Consider the following 20,475-nt stretch of genomic DNA (forward strand, 5'->3'; position numbering starts at 1 on the left):
CTTGAATTCCTATCTTCTGCAACATGACTTCCAGGCGCGCAGTACTCCTTTGCGTTAAAGATGCTAGGGCTGGAGCTCTGACCAACGTTAGCAATTTTGTGGCTTTGAAAAGACGTCCCATTCAATCAATATCAAAGACCAATTCTTTAAAACGACAGGAAACACGATGGTTTTCTTCCTCTCGGTGTCGGTGGGGAGAGGCTGTTGAGCATGAAAGCAAGAGAAGCCAACCAGTCATTGATCGGCAACGGTCAAAGGTGTTCCACGATGCAGATGAAGCTGTGGCAGATTTGAAGTCAGGCTCTACAATTTTTAGTGCCGGTTTTGGTCTCTGCGGTACAGCTGAGACTATCATCACGGCTCTCCACAACCGAGGAGATTCCCTCACCAATCTGACAGCGGTGTCGAACAATGCTGGCGCGTCAGGCGCTGGCGGTCTTTCCCCGCTGACACGATCAGGGCAAGTAGATCGATGCATCTTATCGTATCTGGGCAACAATAAAACTCTGGAACAGAAATATCTGTCTGGAAATATTGCTATCGAGTTATGCCCCCAAGGCTCTCTGGCGGAGCGCATTCGTGCAGGAGGTGCAGGCATTCCTGCATTCTACACTCCGACAGGAGTCTCTACTTTTATCCAGACGGGAGGCATTCCCACGAGATTGGGTCCAGTTGATCCCAAGACCAAGAAATCCGTGGTTCTGGAATCCGGAACGCCCCGCGAAACGAGGATCTTCAACGGCAAGACATATGTAATGGAAACAGCTCTCACCGGCGACGTGGCCATCCTCCGAGCATGGAAAGTCGACGAGGCAGGTAATTGCCAATTCCGGTATACCACAAAGGCTTTTGGAACTATCATGGCCAAGGCCGCACGCTTGACAATCGTGGAGGCTGAGAACATAGTCCCTGTGGGCTCCATTGACGCCAACGATGTTCACCTGCCAGGAATTTACGTTGATCGCATTGTTCCAGCTACCGTGGAGAAGAAGCTTGAACTCAAGAAAACTCGGTCAGTAGATAGCGGGTTCGAGTCTGACTCATCAGCCGCGTCTAGCTCCACCACATCGTCCACCAAGTCTGAGGCGCTCATTCGAAGGGACCGAATTGCCCGCCGTGCTGCTAAGGAGCTCAAGCACGGCATGTACGTCAACTTGGGAGTTGGCATGCCCACTCTAGCGCCTTCCTTCCTCCCGGATGATGTTAAGGTCTGGATCCAATCTGAAAACGGCATTCTCGGCATGGGTCCCTATCCTACAGAAGAAGAAGTCGACCCCGACATCGTCAATGCCGGTAAAGAGACCGTCACCCTCCTCCCTGGCGCCTCCACATTTGATTCAGCGGAATCCTTCGGCATGATTCGTGGTGGGCACGTCGATGTGTCCATTCTAGGTGCTCTACAAGTCTCCGCCACCGGTGACTTGGCAAACTACATGATCCCCGGAAAAGTGTTCAAGGGTATGGGCGGCGCGATGGACTTGGTCTCGAATCCCAACCAGACCAAGATCGTGGTTACAACAGACCATGTGGATAAATACGGCAAGAGTAAGATCGTCGAGAAGTGTAGCCTGCCCTTGACAGGCGCAAACGTTGTCAGCACGATCATTACTGATCTTTGTGTCTTCGAGGTCGACCGTGTCGGAGGCGGGTTGACATTGACGGAACTTGCGCCTGGTGTCACTGTTGAGGACATCAAAGCGGCTACAGACGCGGGCTTCGCTGTGGCGGAGAAAATTGGCCAGATGGAGGAATAGATAAAATGAAATCTTCTGTTATCTTAGGATGTATTTAGCTGGACACGGCGACTTGACAATTGGATGGAGGAGTGGGGTGGATATCTGTTTACGCGCTCTGTCATGTTTTACATGTATTGCATAGCTAAGGTTACACAGAACAATGGGAATCATGATGTTGGGCCACTATAGTATTCCTCAATCTTTCCTCCTTCAGCTTTTTGCATCCCGGTGATTGGGACAAGAGTCTTAGTGCAGATGGGACCCACGCACTCGACAAGTTTTTCGCATCAATCAGGATTCGAATTGCTTGCAATGCATATTCTCTGGTAAATATATATTCCAACTCCAACACATCTACCTAGATGCTCTATGTACAACGTAACCTGGGGGATTTATCTTCCAAAACAATGCATAACTACAACTTCGCCTTAGGCCTATCAGCGGCATAGCCCGGAGCGAAAGTTGTTCCGGCACCCTCGCTCAGAGCCTGTACGATCTCGTCGACAGCATTCAAGATCCACTGGTTCCCCTCGTCAGTGGCAAGCCACTCTGCGCCCTCGACGTCCTTCTCAGCGGAGCCGTCGTCAAACGCCTTCCGCAGGCCGAAACAGTGGCTGACGACTTGGGGACCCACGCCGGTCTGCGAGCGCAGACACGCAATGGCGATCAGAGACGTCAACACGCGGCCGACATTCACGGAGCCCTCGGGCGTCGGCGGGTTCGCAAGCAGGGTGCCGTAGTGGGCGTTGAGGATGTGGACGGGCAGATTTGGGTGCGACCCGGCCAGCTTGTCGTACAGCTTGTGCTCGAACGGGTAATAGACGGACGCCCACAGGTTCCAGCCGTTCTTCAGGCGGTCTTGGACGTTGTCGGGCGTCAGCTGTCGCGAGGGCGGCGCGGGGATCTGGTTGAACACGTCCTGGGGCAGGCCTTCGCGGAACGCGCCCAGGCAGTTGATGCTCCGTGGGATGCCGTTGAAGGAAATGCATTTGAGCCCGACTTCGCGCATCAGCTCGATGGCTTGTGGGCCCGGTGGGGGTTTCGGGAGGGATTGCGTGAAGTTGTAGAGTTCGACCAGCGACGACGGCGAGTTGAGCGTCATGGTCGTGGCCGTCGAGATCGTCAGCCACGCTGGGACGCCGATGTTCTTGGCCTGTGCCGATTCCGCGATCCGCGCGTATGTCTTGCGGATGTTGGGTGGTGCCCGTAGCATGTCGGGCTTCGCGTGTGTGGCATTGATGAGCGCCTTGAGCGTTGGTGAGAGTTTCGACATGTTGGCTGGTGTCTTGTTTTTGAATGTCGGTGCTCGTTGTGGATGGAATCGAATCTCCTTTGGAATTTGGTCTATTGAGACGTATGAGTATTCCATTCGGCCATTTAGCAGCTTAAGGCTCGATATAAAATATAAAATGATACTCAAAAATTGGGCACACGGTACCTTTCTGATATGCCACCAGTCGTTGGTTGGAAGTCTTTGATCGACTAACTTCCTCGTCTGGCTTGCCTCGGTTGTCGAAGGTCATTAATGAGGCCCCAAAAGGCAGAACTCACAAGGCTAGATTGTGTCTGGTGTGTTACGGCAAGCTGATGTGCATTTACAAATTCAACGGTGATATCAATATGTTCCGAGACGTTGAATCAGGACATTAAAAACGACCTTCGAGCTCCAGGCGCCTCGGCAAAATCAAAAGCCGGAATTGTAGGCCGATGTGGTTTCTCGTGGTCGGGGTTTTGCACCGACGGCGATTCTTCTATTCCCATTGATCTTATCCTTGTATGTGAGATACGCCTCTAGCGTCATCCTGGTCATGCTACGATTCTAACCATCCTCCATCCAACTAGGATGGTCTTCTCTAGGCCCGCTCGGTGGATGACCGATGGCTAGGAGCCAAAGGGTCTTCTCCAGGTCATCTTTCCCCACCTATTACTGGCTGTAAGCCTGGGATTCTGGAGTCCCCTCAATATTTCAACCGCCGATTGCAACCCTTTGAGACTGTGATGATTATTGAACCAGTGCGAATACGCAAACCGAGTCAGTACGCTGGGCCGTGTAACCCGGGGTAGTCTGGAGTGGTGAAATCTCTACAAAATGTCGTCCGGGAGTCCTTTTCTTTTGTGACATGTTCTATTCTTTTCTCCTCAAACAGTGTTATTCGTGGTTTGGAAGTCTTAGCATGATACTAGGTCTTCTCAGGACATAGTCATATTCGGCAATTCATCGTCTTGGAATCTGCCAGGCTCCCCGGCTATAACCATCTAGGTGCACTTGGCAGCTTGCTTCGTGCCCACCAACTGTCCATTGATTTCGTGTGCCCAGACCTGCCACGCTTTCTCCAAGACATGGCAACCCACCCGACCACGAACTTCGAGGACAACGTCCATACGGACCCGGATGCCGAGAAGGTTGAGCAAACTCAAAATGAATATGGAACTGGCAAGGCTGGAACTGGACCATCGTCTGAGAATGATGCCCATATTCAAGCCGTCACGAGAAAACTACTCTTCAAGCTCGATACAAGGTAAGCAAGCTGCACAGGGGATTGCCATCTTCACATTGATCTCCATGCTCATGAGGACCTACCCATAGAATTCTCCCGGTCCTCGCTGTTCTTTTTCTCTGTTCTTTCCTCGACAGGACGAATGTTGGCAATGCAAAAATTCTCGGACTCGAGAAGAATATTGGTGTCACCAATGATCAATATGCCAATGGTCTAGCAATCTTCTTCGCCTTCTATATCGCCGCAGAACTACCTTCCAACCTAGTCTTGAAGAAGTTTCAACCCAGACTATGGCTGGCCGTACTCACAGCTGCTTGGGGAATCATTGGGATGTGTTTAGGTTTCATCCGAAACTATGGCGGCTTCCTCACGGTCAGAGCCTTCCTCGGTCTTGCTGAAGGAGGTCTACTCCCGGGTATGGTACTTTATCTCTCCTCACTTTATACTCGAGGAGAGATGGCACTCAGGATTGGCCTGTTCTACACAAGTGCTTCGCTGGCAGGCGCGTTTGGTGGTCTCCTTGCACGAGGACTCTCATCCATCGGTCCCGTTGGGGTCGTGGACGAAGGATGGAGATGGATAATGATCATCGAAGGGCTCCTCACATTCGTTGCTGGCGTCGCAGCATACTTCCTGCTTCCGAATGATGTTTCAACAGCATGGTTTTTGAACGCCGAAGAAAGAGAGCTCGCGAGGAAGAGGCTGTACAATGACACTTCTGCACATCTCCCCGACAGTGGTGAGGCTGAAGGAGTCGAGAAGTTCCGTTGGTCAGAAGTCAAGCGAGGAGTACTCAACATTCAACTGTGGCTGAGCGCTTCGGCGTATTTCGCCATTCTTTCTGGACTATATTCATTTGGATTGTTCCTCCCCACAATCATCAATGGGTTGGGATATACCGCCAATGAAGCGCAACTATGGTCGGTCATTCCGTACGCAGTGGCTGCCGTTGTCACTGTCGGAGTGGCGTTAGCTTCAGATAGGTTGAAGCTTCGAGGCACGCTTATGCTGGTCGTGCTTCCTTTGGCTATAGTTGGTTATGCTGTCATCGCCAATATCAACCAGCATGACAATCATACCAAATATGGTATGACATTCTTGATGGCAACTGGCTTGTATGCGAGCGTGCCTCCTGTACTTGTCTGGAATTCGAACAATTCTGCTGGTCACTACAAGCGTGCGACCACTTCAGGGTGCGTCTCCTCGAACGATTAATTAGTCGAAATTACTGACTTCTTGCGCAGACTTCAGCTGGCCATTGCCAATTGTGGAGGGTTTGTTTCGGCCTTTATCTATCCCAAGTCACAGGCACCGCAATATCACAAGTCACATACCATCGTCCTAGGGCTATTGGTATATGCATGGTTTGCGTAAGTCATGTTCCATGGATTCTTTGAGCATGTATCTAACCTCTCCTCTAGGGTACTGCTGAATGTTTTGTACTGTGCAAAGATCAACCGAGATAAGGCCAGTGGAAAGTACGACAAGTATATTGGCTATGGTGATGATAGGGATCCTGAATTCAAGATGGTTTTGTGAAGCATCGAGATAGATCAATGGGCAGTCCTCAGAGGACGAGCGCGTTGGCTTGTCCATGGTTCAAGGGTCCGTCATAGACTCCAAGTAATGATAGGTAATTTTTGATGATCAAATGGAAACACCAGCTAGCTCCAGTTCATACCTCGTCCTAAGGGCCCTTCACGACCAGTGATCTGACGGTGAAGGAGAGTTTAGCGACTCGAGTCTCTGCCATTGTTGATAGGTTTTCAGCCATCTCCACCCAGCACTGGTCTTAACTACCTCGGTCCTAGTGACTGAAAATCCCAGTCACGTGTCAGACCACTCCCCGCCCTAATTCACTGCGTCCTCAGGCTGCTTTTCTATCCCGATTCAGTTCCGTGCTGTCCCCTTCTTGTTCTCTTTATTCATCCTCTCATCCCTCCACCCTCATCGTTGTCGAGTCTATAGCAAATAACTCCAGCCTCACTCACCTGCATTCTATCCAACCTCCTCGTCACCAAATCTCTCGCCGTCGCTCTGTGCACACGCCCTTCCCTCAGCCTTTTTTCCCACTTGAGAATGACTGCGCTGTGACTGCAACCAACCGACCGAACCCGTCCCCAATCACCGCTCAGCGCGTCATTCTCGAGTCCGAATCCAGCACAATGCTTCAGGCTCAACATCTCTACTCGCATCAGCAGCAGTATAATCAACACGATCAACCCTCCTGGCAACATGCCGGTCCCCAGTCCAACTTGCAGGGTTTGAACCATGGTCAACCGCATTCTCAAGCACAGGCCGCTGCTGCTGCCGCCCAACAACAACACTACAATCGTATAGCTATCAACCAGTCCCATTCGCAAAACAACAACAACAACAACAACAACAACAACCGACAGTCCTCCGGCGATAACGCTCCTGCTACTTTAGGCGCCTCCCTCACCTCCATGAACGAGCAAGGTTCGCCAGGCATGGAGCAACAGCTTTCGGAGGAAAACCGCAAGGTCTTGCAATGGGTTGCAGAATTGATGGATCCTGCAAGAAGAGAGGGAGCTTTGATGGAATTGAGTAAAAAAAGAGAGCAAGTCCCTGAGCTGGCCCTTGTTCTTTGGCACAGCTTTGGTGTCATGACCAGTTTGCTGCAGGAGATTATTTCGGTCTATCCTCTTTTGAATCCCAGTCAACTCACTGCGGCTGCGAGCAACCGAGTTTGCAATGCTCTGGCGCTCCTACAATGTGTTGCAAGCCACAACGAGACCCGTGGCCTCTTTCTGAACGGTACGTCCGATCTTCAGGCGTTGGTCATGAATCCCACTAACGCGAATCTAGCTCACATCCCACTCTTTCTGTACCCCTTCCTCAACACAACATCCAAATCTCGACCCTTCGAATATCTGAGACTTACCTCCTTGGGCGTCATTGGTGCCCTGGTCAAGAACGAACCCTCGTCCAGTGTCGCGATGAATCCCAACGGTACTGCAGGTGCTCATGGTAGCAACAACAACTCCTCACCAACAATCACTTTTCTCTTGACCACCGAAATTATTCCTCTGTGTCTCCGTATCATGGAGACTGGTAGTGAACTTTCCAAGACCGTGGCTATTTTCATTGTGCAGAAAATTCTTCTCGATGATACCGGCCTTGGCTACATCTGCGCAACATACGAACGCTTCTATGCAGTTGGAACTGTCTTGAGCAACATGGTAATTGGTTTGGTCGAGACACAGACAGTGCGACTCTTGAAGCATGTCGTTCGCTGCTTTTTGAGGTTGGTCGTCTCTTTCTCCTGTCGAAGAAGATCAACTAACAGTTCTCTTAGGCTCAGTGATAATAACCGTGCCCGCCAAGCTCTCAGGCAGTGCCTTCCGGAACCACTTCGCGACGCCACGTTTTCAAATGTGCTGCGCGACGATGCGGCCACGAAGCGGTGCCTGGCACAACTCTTGATCAACTTGAGCGACACTGTCAGTGATACTCAAAACGATCAATTTGGAGACTGAGGGTGGCGCAAGCAACCACCAAGATTGATACTCATTTGTTATACTAGGACACTGGACGAACTGATACCCTTCCTCAGAGTAACGATTTCTTTTCAAGCATTGCGATTGGCGATTAACGACAAGGGAGGTCATAAAACGAAGCAGGTAAATCTGGAGTATTTGAAATTCGGTGGATTCTGCTTTACTTATTTCTCCTTTCCGGACGGCCCTGGACGTCTGACCTTCACCAACATAGACATTATACCCAAAGGAATTCAGGCACTGGACAAATGATGTCTTGAATGTACCACCCATTTCGACCTTATGGTCTGTCCAAACTACGAGCGGCCACATGGAGAAGTTTCTTTACAACATCAGAAAATGTATCATGACACAGAGCAGAAGGAATCGTCGGTGATGGAAGTTTCACGTTTAGCGAGGGGTTTGGAAGAGAGGAAAAGTCTCCATACATTCTTTTTCCAACGTTCCCAATTGGTGGCTGTTATTCTGTTTTCGGATCGGGATCGTGACTGACGCTGCTTGAGCTCAGTCGGTGTTGTTAGCTTCGCCGAACCTATTCTCGGCAGAAACGGCGCTTGCTATCAACTTCTTTCGCTCACGCATCGGAGAGGAAATCACAGATTTCAGTCTTGTTTACATTGAAATCTAACTTGGAGGGTTCAAAGAGGCTGAATACGTGAGCCTTTGGAATGCAATAAGGCACTTGGTAACATATATAGCACTGTCGGGCACAAAACATCAAGAGGATCAAAGCCCACTAGCCACTTTAAGTACGCTGGAGCAGTATAAACGCAAGCGAATGTATAGCATTAATCATTTTCTTGAATTGATGGATCAGGGAGTTGACAAATTAGAATCGCTAACATAACAGTCATGCACTTGAAATCGAAGCATAGCATAACGCCTCATGTACTCGGACTTTTCGACACCAGAGAAGTGCAATATTCGGGAATCATGCAAGGAATCGATGAGGCCAGCAACGATCACCAACTTGAGCTTTGAGTAAGCCCCTTGGCCTTCTCTGGTCACTGTAGAGGCCCACAATCTTAAACTTGGCGACTGCTTATTTCAAGGAGGGCCTTGTCTCTTTTACGACGTCCGTATTCATATGCGTAACGGGGATCATTCAGAGAGGGATTCAATTCGGTCACATCTGCGTTTGAAAAGGTAACAAACAACCGCCCCATGAAGGCAAATTGCAGTATTGGTGATCCAGATACAGTAATATCATTGTCCCGACGCCTTCGGATTTAGAGTTGACGCATGGGCGGAGATAGACGAAGCCTGCATACCATCTGTTACGAGGCATGGAGGCGAGTTCCTCCGATTTCCGGATTTTAGAGGCTCTTTGAAGCCGAGACCTACAGATACCTACAGACCTGTGGAGATCACGAATTCAAGGAGGATGTCTCAACAATGACCTGATCAGGAAAATCCTCGTTGAAAAGAGGATTTGACGGCAAAATCTGATACAGAGATTTGGACCAAAAACCCTCCATTTGTAAGTGAAAGACGACAATGACTTCATCGTTTCAAGTGCGGAGTGCAGCTCGCGCGAATCATCTTCCTTTGAGCATCGATGTGAACCCCCAGTACAAGGTACTGATCCATTGGTTTCGGACAGCATCGTTCTTGACCAAGGATATAACCAATCTAGAATCCACCTGGTCATCCTTTTCTGAAAACATAATATATATCCCACGATTCCCTCAGTCATCCTCTGACAACACACTATCAAACAAATCATCTATCTTAGCAAGCTTTCGCCTCTCATAACTTCGGATTTGCTCCAAGATCAATTTGATCTCATCACATCCTCCCCAGTAGAATATATCATACGCCAAACTCGAGCAACACCATGTCATCGCCAACACTACTATCCAAGCCAGTCGGTCCCATTGGCTTCGGCCTCATGGGCCTGACCTGGCGGCCTAACCCTCAACCAGCCGAGGAAAGCTACAAAGCCATGTCGACAGCGCTCGCACAAGGTGCAAACTTCTGGAACGGCGGCGAATTCTACGGCACGGTTGAGAGAAACTCGTGCCATCTCCTGAACGAGTACTTCACCAAGAACCCCGGTGACGCCGACAAAGTCGTTCTGAGCATCAAAGGAGGAGCGGAGCGAGGCGGACTCATGCCGGACGGCTCACGCACCAACGTCCGCCGCAGCGTCGAGGACTGCCTGGCGATCCTGGACGGGAAGAAGAGCATCGACATCTTCGAATGTGCGCGCGTCGACCCCAAGACGCCTGTGGAAACCACGGTCAAGGCATTGGCCGAGCTGGTCCAAGAAGGAAAGATCGGCGGCATCGGCCTCTCGGAAGTGAAAGCCAGTACGATCGAGAAAGCGGCGGCGATCCACCCGATCGCCGCCGTCGAAGTCGAACTCTCGCTCTGGGCGCTCGACATCCTGCGCAACGGCGTGGCCGCGACGTGTGCGAAGCTCAACATTCCCATCGCGGCGTACAGCCCGCTCGCACGCGGCGGCATCTTCGGCGACATCCGCAAGAACGCCGACATCCCGGACGACGACTTCCGCAAGCACCTGCCCAAGTTCCAGGACGATGTGCTCGATCACAATAACCAGATCACCGATGAAGTGCTTAAGCTGGCGGAGAGGAAGGGGGTCACGGCTGCGCAGGTCGCTATTGCTTGGGTGCGTGGTCTGAGCGGCAGGACTGTCCCGTTGGGTGTTGATGGCGAGAATGTCACGTTCGGCACCATCATTCCTATCCCTGGCGCGACGAAGTCGGAGCGTGTCGTCGAGAATACGAAGAGTGGAGAGGTCGTGCTGACTGATGAGGACTATGACGAGATCACTGAGATCTTGAAGAGGACGCAGACCAAGGGTGATCGGTATCCGGCAGGGTTGAACTCGTTGTCAGAAGGTTGAAAGGAACTGTGAATGCTGAGGTGGAACAGGGAGTATTATTTGGTCTATCGTAGCTCTGGATATCGTGAGTTTATAACCGTGGACTTGACCTCTATCAAGCAATATCGGACCAAAGAAAAATGTCTACAATAGCCGATCTCCCAAATAAAACCCATACCACAGCGTGGCAATCACACCTGCAAGATTCACCAACGTCGAAGCACCATGTAACTGACCAAACTTGCGATTCAAAGCCTGCATCTCGGGGCTGTGCGGGCCCGCATCGTAACTCTTCTTCCCATCCTTGGTCTCCTGGTGTTTCCGCTCCCGCATCGTCTTGGTAGTGAGCGGGCCGACATAGGCGGCATTGACGAGCCCCGCTACGAAAATGATAGATATTGGCGTCAGCACATGCAGTCTATTCACCGGCTCTAATACACCGGCGAAGCTGGATGCGCTGGTCCCGATGGCCCTCCGCTCGGCGGGGAACGTCAATGCCAGCACGACGGGGAGAGCCGTCTGTAGACCAAAATAGATCGGGAACAGCGCCGATTGAAGCGTTGCGAATTGTGCGCGTGGCAAAGAGCGAAATGCCACGATCCCGCCAATGAAGGATTGGAATATCTCTGCTCCCAGTAGCGTGCCGTAGCTGTGCTTATGTCAGAACTCGTGTTGGTGGAGGGCGGGATTGTTCGGGAGTGGGATTCAAACCTACCTGATGATATGGTACGGGGCGGCGGAATAGAAAATGGAGTTTTCAGACATATTGACTGTTTTTGAAGTATCTACTAGCTGAGTTCTTGATAATAATCGTAAGAAGAGGACGTGAGAGGAAGAATGGCTGTCAATATGCCTTTTGAAACATCGATGATGCTGGCAATTTGTATCAGGCAACATGTGTTTGATTGGGCCATGCTGATGATCTCATTTCGAAAAGCACGATCTAATCTTATCAAATGGATTTCGTGGACGCGACTGTCATGTGACCGCGCGTCATCGCTCAGTGAGAAAGCGCGTGCTGATGCCTGCGGCCATCTAGACTTGCTCCACCTCTAAACTTGTACCTCACTGCCTCAATGGCATAAATATGATTTTAAAACTGAGACTGCCATTGGACTGCCTTGGTCTTCTCTTTCAACCTCTCATCTGGACCACAAAGTAGCCTTGGAGCAGACTGCGGTCCGAGCAAGTCTACCTCCTCCACACCCCGCAGTCATCACCATAACGAGCCATATCAAACACCTTCTACAGCTATGGCCGACAAGGAAGCCACCGTGTACGTCATCGACGTCGCTCAGTCGATGGGCAAGAAGCACTCAGGTCGAAGTCAAAGCGATCTGGATTGGGCACTACAATATGTTTGGGACAAAATCAGCAACACCGTCTTCACAGGCCGCAAAACCCTACAAATCGGCGTTGTAGGCCTTGGGACTGACAAGACTTCTAATGCCATGCAGACAGACGAGAGCTACGAGCACATCAGTGAGATCCAGCCCATCGCTCAGGTCCTCATGCCCCAGCTCCAGCAGTTACCGCGACTCCTCAAGCCCAGCAAGACTGAGACGCGAGACGTTCTCTCTGGGATCATCATTGCGGTGGACATGATCATGAAGCACTGCAGACATCTGAAGTACAAGAAGAGGATCGTCGTTGTGACAAATGCAACGGGACAGATCGATGACGACGGCATCCAGGACACGGCCACGCAGTTCAGAGACAACGGGATTGAGTTGGTGGTGCTAGGAATCGATTTCGATGATGCGGAATATGGCGTCAAGGAGGAGAACAAATCGCCGCAGAAAGCCAGGAATGAAGAGACTTTACGGAAACTGGTGGAACTCAGTGGAGGGGAGCTTGGGACAATGCAAGAGGCCATCGACGGACTGGCACGGCCGCAGGTCAAACCCGTCAGACCAACGCCGACATACAGAGGAAGATTGTGCTTGGGGGATCCTGAGAAATACGACACCGCGCTGACGATAGATGTCGAGAGATATTTCAAGACTGCGGTACGACGACCTCCGACCGCGACGGCATTCGTTGTTCGAGAGGGCAACCCGGAAGAGGAAGAGGAGGATGGACTGGGAACTGTGCATACCAAATACACCTACAAGATCAAAGACGAGAATGGCGCAGATGGAACCCGGGAAATCGCACGAGAAGACCTCTCCAAGGGCTATGAGTATGGAAGAACGGCCGTGGCAATCTCCGAGTCGGAGTCCAACATTACGCAACTGGAGACTTTTGCGAATTATGATATTATTGGGTTCATCCCTGCGGAAAATGTCGAGCGATATATGCTATTAGACAGCGCAAACATGGTGGTGGGGCAGAAGGGGAATGACAAAGCCGGGCTTGCTCTGTCGTCTCTGATCCACGCTCTACATGAACTCAACTCGGTGGCAGTTGCGAGACTGGTCAAGAAAGACGGAGCCGAACCCATCTTGACAATACTCTCACCTCTTGCAAACCAGGAAATAGAATGTCTGGTGGAAAATGTCCTTCCATTCGCCGAAGACATTCGTTCCTATCGGTTTCCACCACTCGACAAGATCGTCACAATCTCTGGTAAAGAATTGACAGAACACCGTAACCTCCCAAGTGACGATCTTCTGAACAGCATGAGCGATTTTGTTGACAGTATGAGCCTGATCAATGATGATGGCGAGGAGCTCATGGCCATGGAAGACACATTCTCTCCGATTCTCCATACCATTGAAGGAGCTGTCAAACACCGTGCTGTGCATCCAGATGACAGCGTGCCACCAAAACCCGCGGCTCTCATGGCTTACTCACAACAATCGGAGGAGCTGCAAGAGAGGAGCAAGAAGGCACTTGACAGATTGGTCAAGGCCGCCGATGTGAAGAAAGTCCCCGCCAAGGTCAAAGGCCGTCGGAGATATCGCGATGTCGAGAAGCCGTTGTCCGGACTCAATGTCGAGGATCTATTTCGCAAGGAGAAGGGAAACCGGTCTCGCATCTCACCCAATAATGCAGTCCCCGAATTCAAACAATTGCTCGACTCCACTCAAGCCATGGACGCGATCACAGATGGGGTCAGTCAGATATCGCGGATTGTGGAGGACCAGATCAAGACCAGTTTCGGAGATAAGAACTATGATCGAGTTCTCGAGCTGCTCGGTACAGTGCGGGAGGGAATGTATCAGATGGAAGAGCCCGAGGTGTATAATGATGCTCTCCGCCAGCTTAAAAAGAAGATCATGGCCAAAGAGCTCGGTGGTGATAGGTCGGAATTGTGGTATAAGATTCGCGTCACCAAGCTCGGGTTGATCACCACAGATGCGACGGACCATTCGAAGGTGAGCCCTGAGGACGCGGACGCTTTCATGAGGTCGAAATCATGACCGATGGGGGTTTCCGCGTGCGTTGATCCAATGTTTGACCGTGGAAGCTTGATGCGGTGAAAATGTGAGGTGAAAAGTTTTGTACCAGTATAGACGATACCCTCGATAATGAAATATGATGAATCCAACCCAGCCCAAGGAAAAGTTAGGCAGGCGATCGATCACGATATCTTTCCAATCCTGCGCTTCGCAATATTGATCTTGCCCTGGACGCGGTCGACATCCTCGTCCACCATCCGGAGCATGTCATTCTGCACCTCCAACTCTTGATTGATGGCGATGCCCAGCTCTTTCTGCCTGTGAACGATCTTGCGCAGTTCCTCGACGTCGAGATCCTGCTCGGCCATCTTCTGCTTCTGCAACTGCACCACGCCCTGGTTGTCCAGCTCCCTCGTCTCCGCGGTCTCCTTGCCCAGCACGCGCCCGCCGGCTTTGGGTCTGCCGCTCGGCGTCCCCATGAGATTCTGGGTGTCTTGGAACGACGCGACGGCGGTGTCCAGCTTGGATTTGGTGACCATGGCGGTCAGCAGGTTCTCGAGACCCTCTTTGTCCTTCTTGGCCGTGGCGATCAGGTCCTTGCGCCGCCGCATCTCGCCGTCCCCGAGCTTCTGTCCGCCCCAGCCCCCACTGTCGCCCTCGTTGGCTTTCTGGATGTTGGTGAGGCCTTCTTCGAGCGCGGCGATCATGCCGCCCGCTTTGACGAGCGAGGACTTGGCCGCTGCGCTGGCCTCGTGTTGCTTCTGGGGCGTCGAGGCCTGGTCGCGGTTCGTCAGGTTCAGCCGTGCATCTTGCAGCTGCGTCTTGAGCTCGCGATGGCAGTCCAGCCAGACGACGGCGTCGGTGATAGGTGCGCCGCCCCCGCCCGGCCCGGAGATCACCGAGTGCAAGGCGCCGGCTTTGGAGGAGGTGGTGTTGGTAAGGGAGGTCGGCAGGTTGAGGAAGGCTCGCCAGGCACTAGCGGTGCGCCATCTCGAGTCTTCGATGGTGTTGATCGTCTGTAGATATACTTCCAACGCGCGCCGTCGCTCTTCGGTGAGTTCGGGATTGGAGACGGATTTGGAGAACCACGATTTGGCAGGGAGGGTCGCTGGCGGAGCGGTGCCGACCTGGTCGCTCAGGCTGGAGTGGAGAGTCAGGAAATCCGAGTAGCGCTTCTGGACAGTAAAAGAACGTAATTGGAAGCGTAGGCTTATATTGTAGACGGTGTAGGGTTTCGAGTCACCGCCCGAAACGGTGGTGTTTGGGATGGAGATTTCAACCGATGGAGACATTGTACCGAAAGTCCAACGACCGGAATCGAGGAAAGTAGAGATGTTGGACACGTATGTGAGTGCTAAACTATAAATGACAGATACAAAAGGTGGGGGAGTCGATGGATGACGGAATCTAAACAGATGAAGGTTTGACAGGAGACTGGCAGCGGGAATTTGGGAAGGAAAAAGAGTAAGGGAGCGGGAGCACGCGACGATCTGGAGCCTGCTGGTGACGTAGCTTCACCACCACCCAGCTCATTGTTGTACCGCGGTCCCCCATCGAATACGCTTGTTAGTATTGGTATCTATATGTACTGGCTACACAATGTTTTACCAGCATATAGGACTTCTTCCCTCTTGCTTTGTTTGATCATACCTACGGTTGAAAGTATGCATGTAACTCATGACAGTCATCTTCTTCGTCGCCATGATGCTCTTCAACTTTTCCATAAATTTGATTACTTTTCTCTATCTCGTTAACTTGGAAAAACAGTTGTCTGCCGCTGAGAGCTGCCACTTGCAGATGTTGCGCACAAACACAAAAGGTGGGCTGGTTCTAGGCGAGAATAAACCTAGAAGAACAATTGATCAGAACTGGACCAACATTTGAGGGGGTAAAAGTTACAACGTACACCTGGACGCCCATTTCATTCTGGAGTTCCCTCCAATCAAGTTTCAAATTGAGTCGGTGTTGCCTCTCCCAGAGAATCTCCAATAACTCTAGCCCTCGATCGGCATGCTAAATGGACCCGTTGTCAGCCCAGTTTCCCAAGTTGCTCTCCATCTGGTACTCACGTAGATACTGATGCTTGCATCTGAACTTAACTTTCGGCGGATTAGAGCCTCTGCTTCGGTATCATTGAAGATGGCAACTCCAGCCATGAACATGCCCCAAAGTAGACCCATTTCCAACCCATATCCCTCTGGCGTCTTCCTAGCAATATCCAGAATGTCTTCAGCTGCGACGGAAACTTCTGATCCTTCGCTATATATGCGAGTTGGGTTGATGATGTGGTGTAGGTAGATGATACACGCATCCTTGCAGGATCGGATACTCGCGAACGACTCTTGTTCCAGTAACTCCGGCTCTGCTAGTGGTTTCGCCCGGGGAAGGCTTCGCCAGTCGTTAATCTGGTCTCGCAACTCTGGAGGTCGTAAACTCCACCATTTACGCAATCCTTGTCGGATTGACATCGCTGTATCGCGGATGAGACCCGGATTTTGTCGACCTAACTCGGTCATTGATTGGGCAGAGAGTTTTGAGAGCTTCGCCATGTGGACCATTAATTCGTGGAAGTTGTCTACCATGACTGACCCATCATCGTAATATGGCCATTTTATATCGTTCGGTGTCAAGGAATCGGTGGTCGGCTTATCAACTTCAAGCCAGTAATTGCCAGGTATTAACGGACCTCTACCGGAAGACAAGGATCCAGATATGTCCAGCAACGAGAAAAATCGGCAAAGGAAATCGGATGTTCGTGGCCCCCCTCGATGCATGATCAGATCCCGGGCTCCTCGAAGATGCTGCAACCAAAGACTTTTGTCTGAATGGGATATCTATGGGTTGTTTTATAAGTGGATCTCGATGATCAGATGTTGTACTCACCTCATAAACACATAGCAAAAGGCACGCTCCGAGCGTGGAATTTGAGGCCAGTTGAGTAGGCTCGGACAGGGCAAGGTTTAATTCTCGGAGTGCTGTTGAATAGTACTTTACCGCGGGGAGAGCGTGCCGTGGTTGCCCTCTAGCCATGTGGCCGGCAGAAATAGCGAGCATTGAATGAAGTAAAGCGGGAGAGGAAGCGGCAAGAGGGACCAGCTCTTGCTGAAACGGATTACCCTGTCCATCATTGACATAGGCAAGAAACCGAGAACAGAAGGTAATGAAATGCTTGAGATAGGGAAGAGACGCTCGATCTGCATTCGGAAATTCAACGACAAATGGTTGTATCAGTGGTCCGCCCGACGGGACTATGGCTGCTCTGTTGGCCAATACGACTCTCCCTTCTTGCGCCAGATGCACAGAGCCTTGGGAGTGCCGTGGTTGCTCAGTCCAGGTGCATTTAATTTGTAATCTTCGACAGCGATGACATATCGGTTTCTCTTCGTCACATCTGACTTTACCCTGTCTGCAAGTCAAACAGCCTGTGCACAGATCTCTAGTCAGTGAGAGTTTCACTACAACGTAGCGACAAGTATCAATGCTGACCGGTCCTCTTTCTCGGAACGGGAGGTTTGACGCCTATTCCAGGCGCCATCTTTGTCCATTCATCGAAGGCTCACATAGTACCTCGCTGCACTACTCGTCGAACAATTACCAGAGACTTTAGGGCCAGTAGATGATGTTCGCTGATGACGAATGATGTCTATTGTTGTTGACGAAGGGACATGCTGCTTAGGACGAGTTCCTCAATTGCTTCTCGTCGTCTCTGCCAAGCTTTATCCTCAAGCCGCCCGCCGCTTTTAGAACCGACCACCACCCCTTAGAGAGCGAGGCGGATGAAAATTAAAGCAACATCACACGCGACACCAGGAGAATAATCGCCAGTTATTGGGGTCCTATCTGTATTCTACATATGAGCTAGAGTCTCATTTCTTTATGCCCTCGGCATTTATGTCCAACTTCCGCAGTCCGGTAGCTTCCCGTGCAAGGTACTCGGCGCACTCGACCCGACTCTTGGACTCGCTGATGAAGAAGATACCAATGGTAGGGACAAGAACCAGTGCAACCACGAATGGGAATGGGGTCCATGCATTGCCGTTCACGTCGACGATGGCGCTGGAAACAATGGGCCCGATCCAAGCAGAGCCCTTGGAAACAATTCCTAGCAAGCTGAAGAACATATACTCTCTCCCACGAGGCACTAGTTCCGCCATGAAAGCCTGTCCATATGAAAATTGGGCGCCCATGGTGAAGCCGTACTGCGCGTTGAAAAACCAAAATTCCCACAGATTGTGATAGCCGATCTTGGTCGTCCAAATTCCAAGCATGCCCCACAGACCGACGAGAACGCATCCAATATTACAGGCCTGGAGCATGGTTTTGGTTCGTAAGTTGAAGAGTCGTTGGATGTAATAGGCGCCGAAAACACCAACAACACAAGATCCACCCTGGACCATGATCAGATAAGTGTTTTGGGTTGCAGAGAAGGCAACCACTTTAGTCTGTGCAATCGCAACAAGAGTAATAATAGTGCCGATACCGTCTGCCAGCAGGAAGAATGCAATCAGGTAGAAGAAAGTCTGTTTCAAAGTCCAGACCTGTTTCGCTGCGAACCAGGTCTGCTTGAAGCCGAAGGTCAGATAGTTGTCGCCGGCTGGTAACGGTGGGCCAGGACGTTTCTTTTCCCACAGAAACCAAGGGATGGCGAGGACCATCCAGAATCCGGTGCACACAGCCACGGATACCGAATAGCCCCAGTTATTTTGAGCAGTAGAGTCATTTGCCCCAATTCCTGCCAGTGCGGCTAGTGAGAGCGCACCACAAGCTGTGAATCCGACGTTGTTCCAGCCATAACTCATGTTCATGATCTTTGAGCGGGCCATGGAACACCGATGTTCATACACCTCTTCGCTGATCTTGCCCTCCAATAATTCGTCATGGGCAGTACGGACTTCGGGCAGATCATGAGAGAGCTTGGGAAAGATGGCGTTGAAGAAGACATATGAGGCCCAGAAAGTGATGGCTAAAGCATGATCAGTTTGGGAGAGGACATAAGATATGTGGTAGCCCTACCACTCAAGATGTAGAGAGCCATCGACGTTCTCCATTGGTCTGCCCTTCTAACACCGAGAAACCCAAATTCGAATGCCCAGCATATCACGGAGAAAGTTCGAACGACCCACGGATTCCAATTGCCATAGTCGGCCAAGCTTCCCACTCCAATGAAGACCAAGGCCTGGGACAGGAAAGTCAGACCCGAGGCGATCAAGACGACCGAGCTGTAGGGTTTCGTGCCCCCATTCCAGAAGACATGGCATGGTGCATCGGGATCGAAATCACAGCTGGAGCTACCCAGCGGCAGAACATTCGGATTGAAGCCTGCCTGGTAGATCAAGTTCTGGAACAGGAGATTCGAGCTAGAATAAGGTCAGCATGTATCATCGAGAGGCGGGCTCGGACCTGACTGACTATTGGAACGATCCTATTCCATTGTTGCCAGCGTAGTAAGCGTAATATGAGAAAACCTCTTTTTTGGTGGCAGGAGGTCCGTTCGTGTCGTGGCCATAATATTGCAGATCGGAGGGAGCTGATGCTGACTCGCCGCTGGTATCGGGAGCAGGCGCGGCGATGGAAGTGAATGCCAGCTTTGTGGGATGGTTCTCCTCTTGCCTTGCGGTGATGTGGTCGTCCATGGCTCAGTCTGTGAGTATAAGAATTGACAAAGACGTGATTGCGCTCAGAGGAGAACTGGCTCTGGCTCTGACTTTATTTCCACGTCTCTGGCCTCGTTATCAGGACTCGTCTTGTACGGCTGATCTCATGATCAAGCCTCACCTCCGGAACCAAGCCGTATCAATTGATTCCTTGCTGGGCGGCTCCTCGTGTGTTTACGAGTACGGCGTCTAGAGTAATAGGCAATCCACCTTCGAGATGAAGTTGGAGTTGGAGTTGTCCATGGCCCACTTGGGAAGATTTGTCGCTTATCTCCTCCAACTAAGGACCTTCTAGTACAACGGCGTGTTGCCCCGCGACGGCCATATCTGCTATCTAGCCGATGGCAGGCCGTCATTGGCACGCTTGTAGTCTGGGGTGGGCTTGTTCCTGATTGAGTTCCCCACACTCAGAATCTTCAAGTTCAGCAGAGACACCCGCTGTACTTGGTATGTGTGAATCAATTATTAAATCTCAGCGCTAGCACGACGTACCAGGTACTACTACTCCGTGGTCAGTGACCAAGAAGCGGGGCAGACCTTCTATCTAGCCGATCAATGACCCAAAGAAAGGGTCTTCTGGCCAAGCCGCTCTTCGACACGCCTTCAGTCCCTCACAGGTACCTAGGGTGCGACTACGGCAATGAGAAGATTACATACTATGAATGACGAAAAACCCCCCAGCTGTTCACGAAACCATGTCTGTAACGTCCTCCAAACCGTCTTTTTCAGTCAATTGACAGACATTGTGGAACCATACTCTCGGTTACAGGGAACGGAATCTCAAAATTATTCCCTTGTCAGGCACATGGCCATGGAGTCTTAGCTATGTCCGAAGATCTGGATTGCATGCCGGAGATGACCTGCGGAGGAG

The 20,475-nt window shown here is 51.2% G+C and overlaps 9 protein-coding genes across 9 annotated transcripts; 5 read left to right on the top strand and 4 right to left on the bottom strand.

Moving 5' to 3' along the window:
• Positions 1–23: 23 nt before the first annotated feature.
• Positions 24–1,754, top strand: LTR84_006297 (uncharacterized protein; the record flags this gene model as incomplete). The annotated part of the gene is made up of 1 exon (XM_064849858.1): positions 24–1,754. One exon carries the CDS (start codon positions 24–26, stop codon positions 1,752–1,754), a length of 1,731 nt encoding a protein of 576 aa, XP_064703159.1.
• A 397-nt stretch (positions 1,755–2,151) lies between these two features.
• LTR84_006298 (uncharacterized protein) lies at positions 2,152–3,009 on the bottom strand (the record flags this gene model as incomplete). The annotated part of the gene is made up of 1 exon (XM_064849859.1): positions 2,152–3,009. One exon carries the CDS (start codon positions 3,007–3,009, stop codon positions 2,152–2,154), a length of 858 nt encoding a protein of 285 aa, XP_064703160.1.
• A 1,067-nt stretch (positions 3,010–4,076) lies between these two features.
• Positions 4,077–5,773, top strand: LTR84_006299 (uncharacterized protein; the record flags this gene model as incomplete). Its single annotated transcript, XM_064849860.1, has 4 exons — positions 4,077–4,255; positions 4,372–5,427; positions 5,479–5,604; positions 5,656–5,773. The coding sequence occupies 4 exons, from the start codon at positions 4,077–4,079 to the stop codon at positions 5,771–5,773; spliced, it is 1,479 nt and encodes a 492-aa protein (XP_064703161.1).
• A 626-nt stretch (positions 5,774–6,399) lies between these two features.
• RCD1 (Cell differentiation protein rcd1) lies at positions 6,400–7,734 on the top strand (the record flags this gene model as incomplete). Its single annotated transcript, XM_064849861.1, has 3 exons — positions 6,400–7,012; positions 7,064–7,502; positions 7,554–7,734. 3 exons carry the CDS (start codon positions 6,400–6,402, stop codon positions 7,732–7,734), a joined length of 1,233 nt encoding a protein of 410 aa, XP_064703162.1.
• A 1,858-nt stretch (positions 7,735–9,592) lies between these two features.
• Positions 9,593–10,627, top strand: LTR84_006301 (uncharacterized protein; the record flags this gene model as incomplete). The annotated part of the gene is made up of 1 exon (XM_064849862.1): positions 9,593–10,627. One exon carries the CDS (start codon positions 9,593–9,595, stop codon positions 10,625–10,627), a length of 1,035 nt encoding a protein of 344 aa, XP_064703163.1.
• A 123-nt stretch (positions 10,628–10,750) lies between these two features.
• Positions 10,751–11,371, bottom strand: LTR84_006302 (uncharacterized protein; the record flags this gene model as incomplete). The annotated part of the gene is made up of 2 exons (XM_064849863.1): positions 10,751–11,255; positions 11,322–11,371. The coding sequence occupies 2 exons, from the start codon at positions 11,369–11,371 to the stop codon at positions 10,751–10,753; spliced, it is 555 nt and encodes a 184-aa protein (XP_064703164.1).
• Positions 11,372–11,859: 488 nt separating this feature from the next.
• On the top strand, positions 11,860–13,971 carry LTR84_006303 (uncharacterized protein; the record flags this gene model as incomplete). Its single annotated transcript, XM_064849864.1, has 1 exon — positions 11,860–13,971. The coding sequence occupies one exon, from the start codon at positions 11,860–11,862 to the stop codon at positions 13,969–13,971; it is 2,112 nt and encodes a 703-aa protein (XP_064703165.1).
• A 161-nt stretch (positions 13,972–14,132) lies between these two features.
• LTR84_006304 (uncharacterized protein) lies at positions 14,133–16,532 on the bottom strand (the record flags this gene model as incomplete). Its single annotated transcript, XM_064849865.1, has 3 exons — positions 14,133–15,309; positions 15,857–15,963; positions 16,020–16,532. The coding sequence occupies 3 exons, from the start codon at positions 16,530–16,532 to the stop codon at positions 14,133–14,135; spliced, it is 1,797 nt and encodes a 598-aa protein (XP_064703166.1).
• Positions 16,533–17,816: 1,284 nt separating this feature from the next.
• On the bottom strand, positions 17,817–19,583 carry LTR84_006305 (uncharacterized protein; the record flags this gene model as incomplete). The annotated part of the gene is made up of 3 exons (XM_064849866.1): positions 17,817–18,913; positions 18,964–19,307; positions 19,369–19,583. The coding sequence occupies 3 exons, from the start codon at positions 19,581–19,583 to the stop codon at positions 17,817–17,819; spliced, it is 1,656 nt and encodes a 551-aa protein (XP_064703167.1).
• Between the last annotated feature and the right edge of the window lie 892 nt (positions 19,584–20,475).

The sequence above is a fragment of the Exophiala bonariae genome (assembly GCF_035927105.1).
Source record: "Exophiala bonariae strain CCFEE 5792 chromosome Unknown scaffold_24, whole genome shotgun sequence".
NCBI lineage: Eukaryota > Fungi > Ascomycota > Eurotiomycetes > Chaetothyriales > Herpotrichiellaceae > Exophiala > Exophiala bonariae.